The sequence below is a fragment of the Lithobates pipiens genome, unplaced genomic scaffold (assembly GCF_037356315.1).
Source record: "Lithobates pipiens isolate NorthernLeopardFrog02 unplaced genomic scaffold, aLitPip1_a1.2 Scaffold_8, whole genome shotgun sequence".
Classification (NCBI taxonomy): domain Eukaryota; kingdom Metazoa; phylum Chordata; class Amphibia; order Anura; family Ranidae; genus Lithobates; species Lithobates pipiens.
In genome coordinates, this window is record NW_027507903.1 from 616,494,423 (window position 1) to 616,509,429 (window position 15,007).

The following is a 15,007-nucleotide window of genomic DNA, read 5'->3' on the forward strand; positions in this document are numbered from 1 at the left end:
GGATTCATGATCGATTGAAGGGGGGGATAGCCTTTGTAGAGGTAAGCCAATGAGTGGGGAGTTGCAGTAGTCGAAGCGAGAGATGACCAGGGAGTGAATTAAGAGCTCTGTTGTGTTGTTGGTTGGAAAGGGGCATATATTGGAGATGTTGCGGAGGATTAGGATTTAGGATTTGGACATGGGGCGTAAAGGAGAGTTTCAGAGTCCAGGACTACACCTAGAGCCTGAGCATGCGGGGATGGGCTGATACTCGTGCCATCGATTTTGACAGAGTGATCAGGGGAAGGTGCCTGTGGTGGAGGATAAATTATAAGTTTGGTTTTGGATAGATTAAGTTTGAGGAAGTGGTGTGACATCCAGACTGATATATCTGTTAGTAAATTAGTGATATGTGCGGAGACTAAGGGAGTGAGCTGAGGGGTAGAGAAATAGTGTCTTTGGCATAGAGATGGTATTTGAAGCCATGGGAGCCTATCAGCTGACCCAGGGAGGAGGTGTAGATTAAAAATAGGAGAGGCCCAAGAACAGAACCTTGGGGGACCCCAACAGAGAAAGGAAGAGAAGAAGAGGAAATAGAGTTTTAAGTAACTCTAAAGGTGTGGTTGGATAAGTAGGAAGAGAACCAGCGAAGAGTACAGTCACGGAGACCAACGGCGTGGAGTTTTTGGAAGAGGGGATGGCCAACCATATCAAAAGCAGCAGAAAGGTCCAAGAGTAGGAGTACAGAATAGTGTCCATTGGTTTTGGCCATTAGTAGATTGTTTGTTAGTTTTAGGAGAGCAGTTTCTGTGGAGTGTTGAGGACCAAATACAGACTGAAGGGATCAAGAAGGCTATTCTCGGCAAGGTGGTTGCTCAGTCGGTTGTAGACCAGATGTTCAAGGAGTTTGGATAGAAAGGGGAGCAAGGAGATGGGGCATAGGTTGTTAAGATTGGTTGGGTCCAGTGAAGGCTTTTTAAGTATGGGGCTGACTAGTACGTGTTTTAGAGAGTTGGGAAAGATGCCAGAAGCGAGGGAGAGATTTAAGATCTGGGTTAGAGAGTGTAAAATAGAGTCAGAGGGTGAACGTAGCATTTGCAAGAGAACAGAATCCAGGGGGAAGGTGGTTAGTTGGACATTAGCAAGTAGTTTAGCAACCTTGTCTATAGCGGTGCAATTGAATGAGGGAAGTAATGATTGTTCCTGTGGGCATGAAGTGTAAATCGTGGAAGGTATATCGGTCGGTATGTCGGCGGGAGAAATTATGCCCCCCGGTGGGACGAATTATGCACCATGTTTGGTTTAATTGGGAGAAATAGTGCCCCATTATTGGTGTCAGTGGGAGGAATAATACCCCATCATTGGTATCAGTGAGAAGAATTATGCTTCATCAATGGTATCATTGGGCAGAGTAGTGCCCCATCATTGATATCAGTTGTGTCAGTGGCAGGAACTATGATCCATTGTTGGTGTCAGTGGCAGGAGTAATGTCTCAAGGGCCGGATAAAGGCAAACAAGGGGCCACATCCTGTCCCCAGGCTGCAGTCTGGAGACAACAGCTTTAAAGACTTGGAGAGTTGGTGAGTGACTGATGTCAAGTTCCAAGTCGTTCTATAGAAATGGATCAACAGAAGAGATGTCAATGAGAAAGAAGACTCCAAATGATTAAAGAGGGGTCTCAGAAGGGCTTTGTAGGTGAGGAGAAGGAATTTTGTCCTGTGATATAAACTCTGCAGTGAATAATTTAAACAGACTAGACTGGAAAAAGTCTAAATCAGTAGTGGTCAACGTAAGAGGTATAAAGGACTTCAGCTGCAGTCCCTGATATCACCTAGGGGCCTCACATAATATTAATTATACGTAATGCTTCAGAAGACTTTCAGAGAGAGCAGACATATTATAGGAGTTGAATGGGGACATACTGTACAAGTAAATAGAGGCTGAGAGTATACCTCAGGAGACAGTCCAAGATGGAGACATGACACATCAGACTGCTAGAGATCACTGTCATTGTAGCCCCTTCACACATCCCCTGACTGCTGGGATCTAAGGACTGCACAACAAGTGCCAAAAAGGCACATGGAGTTGGGCATTAGGAGTCTTAATAGTATGGAACATACTGCCCTGTTAATGGGTAGTGGCAGATTACAGAAGAGGGTGTTTTGGTTCAGTCCACTGTCATTGACCTTCTTTCTCTGACCATGGATCATTTCTATCTTTTTCTGGTCTAGACCGGTGCCTGGGGCTGCTTTGATGAATTTAACCGAATCAATATTGAAGTGCTGTCCGTGGTGGCCCAACAAATCCTGTCCATCCTTTCTGCTCTTTCTGCCAACCTGACCCGGTTCGTCTTTGAAGGCCGAGACATCAGTTTGGTGTGGTCCTGCGGTATCTTCATCACCATGAATCCAGGTGAGATCGCTCTCTTCAGGAAACTATGGCAGAACTATTGCCATTTCTGTTTTTTCTTTCAAGAAAGGACTTAAAGTGATACTAAACACACACTGTTTAATTTACATCGTCCCTTCTATTTTTGTACAATGAGGGAAAAAAGTATTTGATCCCCTGCTGGTTTTGTAAGTTTGTCCACTGATAAAAAAATGATCAGTCTATAATTTTAATGGTAGGTTTACTTTAACCACTTAAGGACCAGGCCTCTTTTTCAGACTTGGTGTTTACATGTTTAAAACAGTTTTTTTTTTGCTAGAAAATTACTTAGAACCCCCAAACATTTTATATTGTTTTTTTTCTAACACCCTAGAGAATAAAATGGCGGTCATTGAAATACTTTTTTTCACAACGTATTTGCGCAGCGGTCTTACAAGCGCACTTTTTTTTGGAAAAAATTAACTTTTTTAAATAAAAAAATAAGACAACAGTAAAATTAGCCCAATTTTTTTTTATATTGTGAAAGATAATGGTACGCCGAGTAAATTGATACCCAACATGTCATGCTTCAAAATTGCGCCCACTCGTGGAATGGTGTCAAACTTTTAGCCTCAAAAATCTCCATACGCGACATTTAAAAAATTCTACAGGTTTCATTTTTTGCGTTACAGAGGAGGTCTAGGGCTAGAATTATTGCTCTCGCTCTATCGATCGCGGCGATACCTCACATGTGTGGTTTGACCACTGTTTTCATATGCGGGCGCTACTCACGTATGCGCTCGCTTCTGTGCGCAAGCTTGTCGTGACGGGGTGTTTTTAAAAAACTTTTTTTTTTTCTTATTTATTTTAATTGATTTTATTTATTTTTACACTGTTTAAAAAAAAAAAAAAAATGGATCACTTTTATTCCTATTACAAGGAATGTAAACATCCCTTGTAATAGAAAAAAGCATGACAGGTCCTCTTAAATATGAGATCTGGGGTCAAAAAGTCCTCAGATCTCATATTTGGGCTAAAATGCAACAAAAAAAAAAGAAGAAAAAATGACATTTAAAAAAAATATACCTTTAAGAGGTATGGGCGGAAGTGACGTTTTTACCTCCTATGGTATAGAGACGAGTGGGGGCCAATCTTAGCCTCACTTGTCTCTATGCCCAGCTAGGAAGAGGACCCGATCGCCTCCGCCGCTACCGACGGCTCCGGTAAGCGACGGAAGGTGCGGGAGGGCATCACCTCTCCCGCCGCCGATAGCGGTGATCTTGCGGCAAATCCGCTGCGGAGACCACCGTTATCGTACAGCCGACCGCCGCCTGAAGAGATGGATATCTCGGTTGTGGCAGCAGCTGCTGCCGTTACCGAGATATCCCTCTTAAAAAAAAGGACGTACATCGTTGTGCGGTGGTCGGCAAGTGGTTAACAGTGAGAGACAGAATAACAACAAAAAAATCCAGAAAGACAAAAAAGTTATAAATTGATTTGCATTTTAATGAGTGAAATAAGTTTTTGACTTAGTACTTGGTGGAAAAAACCCTTTTTTGCAATCACAGAGGTCAGATGTTTCTTGTAGTTGGCCACCAGGTTTGCTCGTAATTTCAGGAGGGATTTTGTCCCACTCCTCCTTGCAGATCCTCTCCAAGTCATTAAGATTTTGAGGCTGACGTTTGGTAACTGGAACCTTCAGCTCCCTCCACATATTTTCTATGGGATTAAGGTGTAAAGCCTGGCTATGCCACTCCAGGACCTTAATGTGCTTCTTCTTGAACCACTTCTTTGTTGCCTTGGCCATGTGTTTTGGGAGGAGGTTCTCGCCCAAGATTTGATGGTACATGGCCCCATCCATCGTTCCTTTCATGCGGTGAAGTTGTCCTGTCCCATTAGCAGAAAAACACCCCCAAAGCATAATGTTTTCACCTCCATGTTTGATGGTGGGGATGGTGTTCTTGGGGTCATAGGGCAGCATTCCTCCTCCTCCTCCAAACACGGCGAGTTGTGTTGATGCCAAAAAGCTTGATTTTTGGTCTCATCTGACCACAACACTTTCACCCAGCTCTTTTCTGAATCATTCAGATGTTCATTAGCAAACTTCAAATGGGCCTGTACATGTGCTTTCTTGAGCAGGGGGGCCTTGCGGGCACTGCAGGATTTCAGTTCTTTGCGGCGTAGTGTGTTACCAATTGTTTTCTTGGTGACTATGGTCCCAGTTGCCTTGAGATCATTAACAAGATTCTCCCATGTAGTTCGGTGGTGATTCCTCACCGCTCTCATGATCATTTAAACTTCACAAAGTGAGATCTTGCATGGAGCCCCAGATCAAGGGAGATTGACAGTCATTTTGTTATTTGTGTTTCCTTATATTTCGAATAATCGCAAATGTTGTCACCCCCTTGTAGCCCATTCCAGCCTTATATAGGTCTAAAATCTTGTCCCTGACATCCTTGGACAGCTCTTTGGTCTTGGTCATGGTGGAGAGATTGTAATGTAAATGATTGCTTCTGTGGACAGTTGTCTTTTATAAAGGTAACAAGCTAAGATTAGGAGCACTCCTTTTAAGAGAGTGCTCCTAATCTCAGCTCATTACCTGCATAGAAGACACCTGGGAGCCAGAAATCTTGCTGATTGATAGGGGATCAAATACTAATTCACTCACTGAAATGTAAATAAATTTATAACTTTTTTGAAATGCATTTTTCTGGATATTTTTGTTGTTATTCTGTCTCTCACTGTTAAAATAAACCGACCATTAAAATTATAGACTGATCATTTATTTTTCAGTGTCAAACATACAAAATCAGCAGGGGATCAAATACTTTTTTCTATCACTGTATATGGATGATGGCACTGTAATTTATTTTAATTTTAAAAAGTTCTAAGTACCTTTTTCCTAATCGATATACAGCTGTCACATGACCCAGCTCTCTCCCAGCCTGTCTGCAGGGAAACATAAGTAGAAGGAGCTTCTAGTCCTCTAATGCTGGTCACATGTTAAAAAAAAACAGCCTTTGGAATACAGAGTAAACATTAACAATTAATATCAATAAACAGTTTTAAATTGTCATACAAATATATATTTTAAATCAAATCTTTATTATTTTTTGGCAATACCATGGTGTGGGAGGATTTCTACCAGCCACATGCTGTGTCACACCCCTCCAGCCTGTGTCTTAGAATAACAGGGAGGTGAATCCTCCATCAATCTACATGTAATCCTGCCATCCCCATCGTGTTTAGCTGGTTGGTGGGCATAGAGAAGGGAGGGAGTGGGCTGTCCTTTACCACTGTGCATACACTCACATGTGTGACTTCATAGTCATATGGGCTGCTCAGATGTGATAGTGAGGAAATGCTCAGCATAGAAACTCATTGAAAACCGATCATGCACAGAGCTGTCAACACTGCTCTGCAGAATTCCTAGCTGAATTGGGGACATGAACAGAAGGTGGAGGTAGAGCGCAGCAGGATTAACCAGGTTTTTTGCAGAATACAGAAAACGAATCTCATAGTGACTGAGTATGAACAGCATGGAATACACCATTTATTGATAGTTTTTTATGATGTGGGTTAAGTGACACTTTAGTTAAACATATCGTGTAAGGTATGGGCATAAACCCAAAATATTAAAGTATATCTAAACCCAACCACTAAAATCATACATAATCTCAAAATGAGTGTTTATACCAATTTATTCTTGAGCCCACCTACCATGATGTATGATGACACCTCATTTGCTCTTATTCTCCTGGGATTCCCCTAGAATTTATCTTATGTTCCTCTATCACTGACCCATTCTTCTGGTCACAGGTTATGCAGGCCGTACCGAGCTCCCAGATAACCTCAAGTCCATGTTCAGACCCATCTCCATGGTGGTACCAGACTCCACACTGATCGCAGAGATTATTCTATTCGGAGAAGGCTTCAATAACTGCAAGGTACCATCTGTGTGTTATGTGGTGGGACAAATAGCAGTCACATTTCTGTAGGAACCTCCAGCAATCACTTTCTCATGTTCTCTTCTAGCTCCTGGCTAAGAAGGTCTATACGTTATATTCCCTGGCTGTTCAGCAACTTTCCAAGCAAGACCACTATGACTTCGGCTTACGAGCTTTGACGTCCCTGCTAAGATATGCTGGACGTAAACGCAGACTGTGTCCAGATCTGTCCGATGAGGAGGTAAGAGGGAAGCCAATGTGTAGGTGGTATCTAAAGCTGCAAGATCATTTTAGAACTTACTCTTCGCTGTTTAAGCTGGATTCCAGGAATTCAGTTACTTTGTAAAAGCAGCAGGCTTACCATGAGTTAAGTCTAACAAGATGCCTGCTGCCTTTAGACTTATCTCTATTATTCACATCTGACAGGTTGATTGTGCTCCAGGAAGATAACTTCAGGAGCTCCAATGCTGCTCACTGTGGTCTTAGTTCTTTTAAGAGCAGAATCCCTGGAATTGCTATGCCTTCCCCTCCTCTCTTTCTGCCCATTTACAGAAGCCTTTGTAGTATGTGAACTCATTTACAAAATACAAAGGCTTCTGTGAATGGGCAGCAGAGGGGAGGGGCAGGCATAGCTGCTATGTGTGCTTCTCTCCTCTCACAGAGGAGGAGTGTGTCCTCCTGGAGAACAAGTAATAGAGATAAGTCCCACATGCATTTAATTGGACATAACTCATAGTGTGCCTGCACTTTTTACAAAGTTGCTGAATTCCTGCAATTCAGCTTTAAACCTAATGAGTAAAAGTGAAAAAAGTGTGATTTATTATCTGTAGACAGCTATTACTGACTAATGGGGATATTTTTTTTATTTACAATTAACTGATCCATTTAATGGTTCATTGGAGTGGAATTCCACTCCAAACTTATGTAAAAAAAAAAAAACAGCTTTTCCTGCAATACTCATTTTAGAACTGTCAAAAGCAGTATTTTTATTCTGCCACTAGATGTCCCCAGTCTGGGTTGCATGACAAGCCAGCATCATTCAGTCCACTTCTTCTGAGCCCAAGCTATCATGGATTAACCACCACCACAGGAGAAGGACGTGTCACCTTATTGGAATGTCTATATATATATATATATATATATATATATATATTCACCAATTTTGTTACAAATAACCGACGCCCCGTTAGATGCACAAATACAGGCGCTGACACCAAATATGTGTTTATCTTCTGGGGACTGGGGAATTTTATAATATACTTCTATTTAGCAGCTGCTTTAAATAAGGTTTTAAAATAAAACCCACTCAATGTCAAAAGGATCTATAAAATGAATCAATGCATCAAACGATAGACCAATCCATCAATAGAGAAACAGCGCATAATACTACGTTTACAATAAATGATTATTGAGTGCAATAATTTGTTCAGATAAAAAATATATACTAATCATGCATGAATACGTAGTGTGCATTCAGTCCATAAATTCAAAGCGTATATCCAAACTTGTGGTCCAACTCCAATGTTCAATGGTTATCCCTTGATAATCAATCCAATCAGGGACAGATCTGCCACAGTTCTTTAGATTTATGACATATATTGCACCTCTGCCCGAAATACACCTCTGTGAAAGTGAGAAATCCCCCTTTGGTATTGCTCTTACCAGACTCAGCTGGTTTCACAAGCCTTATCATACACTGTTGCTGGCTCCTAGTTCAGGACTCCATCAACGTCATATGCCAGGTGTTCAAGATAAACATAAAATCTTTGAGAGCATTGGTTCATTTTAAATGCACAGCTTGTTGAATCAACCAGGATGAAGGAAAGTCCTACCGCCCTCAGCTGTGAGTTGTTTCCCACTGATAGCTCACGGTCTGGACACCTCTCTTTCTTCTCTCCTGTCAGTACTGCTATGCTCGTATCGTATGGTTCCACCCTGACGCGTTTTGTCGTATTGACATCATCTCATTGAACATTGGAGTTGGACCACAAGTTTGGATATACGCTTTGAATTTATGGACTGAATGCACACTACGTATTCATGCATGATTAGTATATATTTTTTATCTGAACAAATTATTGCACTCAATAATCATTTATTGTAAACGTAGTATTATGCGCTGTTTCTCTATTGATGGATTGGTCTATCGTTTGATGCATTGATTCGTTTTATAGATCCTTTTGATATATATATATATATATATATATATATATATATATATATAAAATGTATTGTTGTTATAATTATACATTATTTATATAGTGCCAATAGTTTGTGCAGAGTAGACCTGTGCAGAACGGAAATATTTGTTTTGTTTCCTTTTGAATAGATTTGTTACATGAGGCCGCGTACACACGGGCGGACTGTTCGCCCAACTTTGTTCGTCAAACAATCCGACAAACAGTCCGCTCAAAATTTGCATGAACGGACTTGACCACACACGATGAACGAACAGTCCGCTGAAAGCGTGCGCGATGACGTGAACGGCACGTACGACGGGACGAGAAATACGACGTCCAATACACTGCAATGCAACCTTCGCCGTGTAAATCCTTTCTGAGCATGCGCGAAACTTAGTTTGTCGAACAAGCCTACACACGAGCAGACTGTCCGCTGAAACCAAGTTTCAGCGGACTGTCTTACGGAAATTCCGAAAAACTTTGTTCGTCAGACTGTCCGCTGAAACTGTCCGCTGAAGCCCACACACGAGCGGACTGTCCGCTGAAACACTGTTCAGCGGACAAAGTTGGGCGAACAGTCCGCCCGTGTGTACGCGGCCTTACTAATTTTGTTTCGTTGATTTATTTTCGGAATTCGTTTATTTTGTTTCCTGTATTAATTTTCTTACGGATGGCAAATTTTCGGGAACGATCTTAATTCGAACTTGTCTAAAAATGATCGATCGATTTTTTTTTTTGTTTTCAAAGTTTTTATTGAAGTTTTACAAATGAACAAAAACAGGAACTGTAAAATGCAATATAATAAGTACATGAATTATAAAAGAACATCTCCATTTAAGTACATGCAGGGTAATATTAGTCGGGAGATATCGTCTGGTAGATAGCTTGTTGGTTAAACAAATAATCTAAGATCTATTACAACATTGAGATATGATCAGTGTAAAATCGTGTTCGGACATTTCATGGAACTGAGGCTGGGTATGGAGGGTGAAGTATTAGTGCCCTAGGTATGTACCATACTCCATAAAAGCGAGAAAGTAAATATGAGACCTCGGTGACCAGTCGCCCCAACTGGGATCAGACTGCGACAGGACGGAGGAGAGGAATAAAGTTTCCAGAAATACGGCAATACCCCGTGCACCAAATTAACAGGAAGGAACTGGTAAATGTTAAAAATATTTGTTAATGTGTCTAAACAAGCACACCATATCTGGTGTTAGCGGAACCAGCCGCTATTCCCCAAAAAAAAAAAAAAAAACATATATTACATATTTCAAAGGCATCAATCAGTACTATAAAGGGAGGTCCGATCGATTTTAATTCTGGCTGGGCGGAGTCACCCAATAACGTCAGCTGATGACCCTGCCCCCTTGCAATGTCGTCAACCAATGCACCAGTCAGTAACATCACAAGGGGCGATCTGCTTAATTATCAGTAAGAGAGGCATCTCCTGGAACTATTAACACCCACAATTACCTTACACGGAGTGGCTCACCAGCAGGAATGACCATACAGTGACATCATATTACCAGGGCAATGGCAAAGTGGCTGAAAGACCTCGGAGCGGAGCCGGACCCTGGGCCTCAAGATGGCGCCAACCCTTTCCCACCACACTCCCTGGCTAAAGACTAGGGCAGAGATGCTTCAGAGAAGCTGGAGTGCAGCTCCGGTTCTGTCTGCATCTATCGATTGGGTTGGCCCCCCAGCAACATCAGGAAAGATGAACACTAAGAGACTAAGGGCTGCTATACCATGTGATGTAACGGGGGGGGGGGATGGTGTGGTGGAATGGCTGGAGGCTGGGGGATGGGTGAGAAGGAATGGCTCTGCTCTCAGCCAGCTCTCTCTACCTAGTCCCACAGAGGAGCAGACACTCAAGCGTATGTTAATTGCTGTGCAGAACTGTAATCACACACTGGCTTCCCTGTCTATTCAGTTTCACCATCTTAGGGAGCATGTCACTATCATGCGCCATGATATGCAGAAAGCGCGGTAGCGCACCTCTGCTCTGGAGGACTGGGTGAGCAATGTAGAGGATGAGATGGGGCCCCTTCAGAGAGATCTCAAAGTAGCGGGTCTGAAGACTAACCATCACGCTAATCGCATTGATGATCTCAAAAACAGACTCAGGAGAAACATCGTGTGTATCCTGGGCCTTCATGAGCACATGGAAGGAAGGAATCCTACTGAGTTTATCCAGCAATGGCTGCTGGATTTATTTGATAAGCAAAATTTTACTCCCTTCTTTGCGGTGGAAAGGGCACACAGAATCCCTGCTAGACCCCTGTCCCCGGGCAACTTGCCACGTCTGTTTATACAAAAAATGCCCCACTATAGAGACAGAGACAAGATTCTTTCCTTAGCTCGCACCATGAGTTATATTGATGTGAACGACTCCAAAGTCTCTTTCTTCCCGAAAAACTCTGTTCAAGTCTAAAAACAAAGAGCTCAGTTTGCGAGTGTTAAAAGATGCCTTTGCAATCTGCAGTTCCAATATGCCATGCTCTACCCCGCTAAGCTCCAGATCATTGCTAGGGGGGAAAACACTGTTCTTTGAAAATCCTAAGGTGGCTGCCACCTGGCTCGACAGGAAAGAACAACACTTACCTCCTCCTCCTCGCACTGCTAATCCCTCGTGAAGTGCTTTGGTTTGCGGAGTCATTCTTTACTTTGGATATACAGTTGTTCAGAGATGCCTTCTTTTCTACACCCAGCTAAAGGCAGTTGATGTACGGATATCAACACCAAACTTTAGGTATCTTGAGTTGCAATTCTTTTCCACTGATGGGATCCACGTGCTGTTGTAAGCCTGGATGGACTCATCTTCCCCCCATTCCTACCTGCGGGAACTTGTAATGCGTCCAGAGTTCTGGGATGCAAGTCTGGTTTTGTTTGTTCTCGATTTTGTTTTCTATTTTTTTCTCGTTTATTTTTATTTTTATTCACATGCTATTTCATCATGGGACTTCTGCATGACCTGGTATGCTTCTGACGATAATTGGCTGGGGCAAAAAAAAATGCACTGCGATACGTATTCTTCTACTGGTGCTGAGTGTTAATACTATACCAGAGCAGGATTGGAGGGTACTCGTCCACTATCTTTTTATAATTCTTTCTGTGGCTGTTGTCATACCTATTATTTTTTGCCCTATGCTCAAACACAAGAATGGCTGACGAAATGGTAATTTTGTCCTGGAACATTAAAAAGCGTGCCATGTTTATTGCATTTTCTGAATAGGCTTCGTCAATCGTTTGCTTGCAGGAAACACATTTAACTCATGATACTGTTTCTCTATTGCAGAATAGAATGTTTTCTACCCAGTACCATTCTGTGTACTCAGCATACACTAGAGCAGGGATATGCAATTAGCGGACCTCCAGGTGTTGCAAAACTACGTCCCATCATGCCTCTGCCTTTGGGTGTCATGCTTGTGGCTGTCAGAGTCTTGCTATACCTCATTGGACTTGTAGTTCTGCAACAGCTGGAGGTCCGCTAATTACATATCCCTGCGCAAGAGGCTTTAGTATACTAATCTATTCCAAAATACAGTTTTCCTGCAGGCAAACTGTGATCGATCCACAAGGCAGATTTGTTCTACTGCTCTGTACACTGTTCTCTATGCAATGTATTTTGTGGTCTGTATATATTCCTCCTCCATATAACAGCGAGGTAATCCAGAGGATAGGTGCATTCTTGGCAGACTACTCAGGGATCTCTCTACTGGTTATGGGGGACTTTAATAGTATATGTAATCTCAGCATGGATAAGTATCCAGCGGGTCCTCAGGCTGAGACTCCCTTCTATAGGCACTGTAGGGAACTGGGACTGCATGACATATGGAGACTTAAGAACCCTCTTTCCCATGCGTACTCCTGCTGCTCCCATAACTATCAGACCCTATCGAGAATAGACCTCACTTTGGGCACAGATTAATTTCTTCCCTGGGTGTCCAATATACAATACATGACCAGGGGATTGTCGGATCACTCCCCTGTTCTAGTCACTCTAGACAGAATTAAACCAAAGACTAAGCCTAATTGGCGGGTTCCTGCCTTTTGGTTGCAGGTACTGCCTCAGGGGGACTCAATGAGTAAGGCCCCAACTGAATTTTTTCGGCTTATTGACAACTCTGCCTCCTCCCAGGTGGTCTGGGACACTATGAAATCGTACCTGCGGGGTATGTTGCTCAAACTATTAGCGTCCACAAAAAATCTAAGGTAGAATGGGAAAACCTCCTAGCAACCGAGGTGCAACAGAGGGAAGCTCAATATAGTCAGGACCCTACCCCCTCCAATTGCTCAGCGTGTAAAGATGCACAAATGATGTATAGACGAACAACCTTAGATAAAGCTGACCACTCCAGATTCTAGTCTAATTGCCGAGGTTTTGAGGAGGGAGAGAGAACAGGACACATGTTAGCGGTAATTATGCATTCTCAGGATAAAATTAATTTTATTTTCCCTATTACTACACCAGAGAGCACTTGTTCTAATGAGCATAATTAAATATTGAAATCATTCAGTACTTTCTATAGTAACCTATACCAGAGCAAAGTTGATTATCCAATGTCATGGTTGAGGGAATTCCTAGACCCTCTAAACCTGCCTTCTCTCTCTGCTACAGCCAGATGGGAATTGAATTGCCCCTTGACATTGGAGGAGCTTAGCCAGGGAGTAGCATATTCCGCTAATGAAAAGGCCCCAGGTCTTGATGGCTTACCACCTGAAATATGTATATTGTGGAATGAGAGGGCGAGAAGCATGAGTACGCTTTACGTGTAGGATGCAAATATTGCCACGTATCTAGAAGGGATATGTCTGCCAATATGCAATTAAACCTGATTGTTCGGTTCTCCTTTGGCGCACAGTGCTCCAGGCCCTGTCTATCAAGACTAGGATTAGCTACCATATTAAAGTCACCTAACCATATGGCCTGTGCATAGGGGTGTTTTGCCATAAATAAGAAGTCTGCATGCAAAATATTGGCATTAAATGGCGGTGGTACATACCAGGCTAATATCATCAGGGGGTTACCAGAGATAAAGGCCAGTAAAAAAACATATCTTCCCTGCGGGTCGGTCTCCACCAAATGAACCTCAAGGGGGACTGATTTGGCTATTAAGACAGATATGCCTCTGGAGTAGGTAGTATGGGTGGCATAGAATGCCCAACCTATCCAGAGCCTTTCAGAGCGCACTGCATAGAGCCCGTTACATTTGTTTTGACCAGAACCATGACATCTGCACGTTAAGACTTTAAAAAAGAGAATACTGCAGTGCACAGAGACCCCTGGACATTCCAAGTCAAGATGTTGATTGGGGCCATTTAAAAGGTGTTAAAAGGTGAAAATTTACAACTTATGGGTCCAGTGGAGACACAACCCCCAGAGCGTTCCAACCACTGAGGAGCACCCGGCGCAGCCCCAGCAGGCACACTAGAGACATACAGTCAGCATACATACATTAAGATTTAAGCATTCGTGTTGCATATAAGTAAAAGTCTGTCTTATCAAGGTAGAAAACAAACACCTATCCCACCCAGTGCTACACACACCCTAACTTGTGTGAGCATAAGATCCGTAAAAAACAAACTGCAACCCCCAAAGAAAAGGAAAGAAATTGTCATTAAACAGTCTCCAGCACATAATCCAATGCAAGAAGGCCTTGCAAGAGGACATCAACTGGGGCAATACACTTCAGGGAAGAGAAGTACTCTCTCCTTCTGCCTTGGGTGGGTAAGTTCTTGGGGGTGAACACAAAGTCTCTGAAGGGCACTAGAGCCTAGAGGGGACTAGACTCAACATACCTTTAACTAATTTTTTATACTCACCATTAAAATCAATGGTTTTGTATTGCACCTCTATATTGTATATCTAATTATGAGTCTTATTGGAGGATGTCAGATCTAGCTCTGTGCAGGCCCTATTAGTACTACTACTTATTTTATTTTATTTATTTTTTTTGCACATTCAATTGTTTAAACTTTGTTATTTTGTTAAAATAAATAAAAAAACCTTTGTTACCTTTTAGATATAGTACTTATGTGCCTTTTAAAGTCCACAAAATATTAGAATTTTCTTTTCATAACTAGAGCCTTTCAGACACAGGTGAATCCTTGTGGCTGCACGACTGTAGCAACAAGCATGAGCTGGTCCATCAGGCATAGGGAAGGATAATATGACAGCGGTATGTATCGTGACCATATTTGGATAACAGGCCTAAAAGTTCAGCATGTATGGACTGCTGAGCGTAGCACGACAGGTCTGGGGAACTGGACACAGAAGGGCAGCAAAAGGGATTGTTAGGTGTGACTACAGCAAGTCACCTACTCATCAAGTTATGTTACCGTTTCCCAATTATTATTAGAGTTCTTATCTAAGCAAAGAGACACGGAAAGAAGTTCTCAGTATTTCTGCTCAGAAGACTGCACCCAACTCTGAGACTCTTTATTAACACAGGTCTTATATACACAAAAGACAGGCTTCAGGAATGTTGAAACACAACAACAACTTCCATAAAAGGCAATTCTCTAGGC

The 15,007-nt window shown here is 42.3% G+C and overlaps 1 protein-coding gene across 1 annotated transcript in view; it reads left to right on the forward strand.

Moving 5' to 3' along the window:
• Positions 1-15,007, forward strand: part of DNAH2 (dynein axonemal heavy chain 2) — a 328,965-nt gene that overhangs the window by 195,300 nt on the left and 118,658 nt on the right. Inside the window, exons 38-40 of the mRNA XM_077470685.1 lie at positions 2,211-2,391; positions 6,166-6,293; positions 6,382-6,534. Coding sequence (XP_077326811.1) covers positions 2,211-2,391; positions 6,166-6,293; positions 6,382-6,534 — 462 coding nt within the window. The remainder of the gene's footprint in view (positions 1-2,210; positions 2,392-6,165; positions 6,294-6,381; positions 6,535-15,007) is intronic.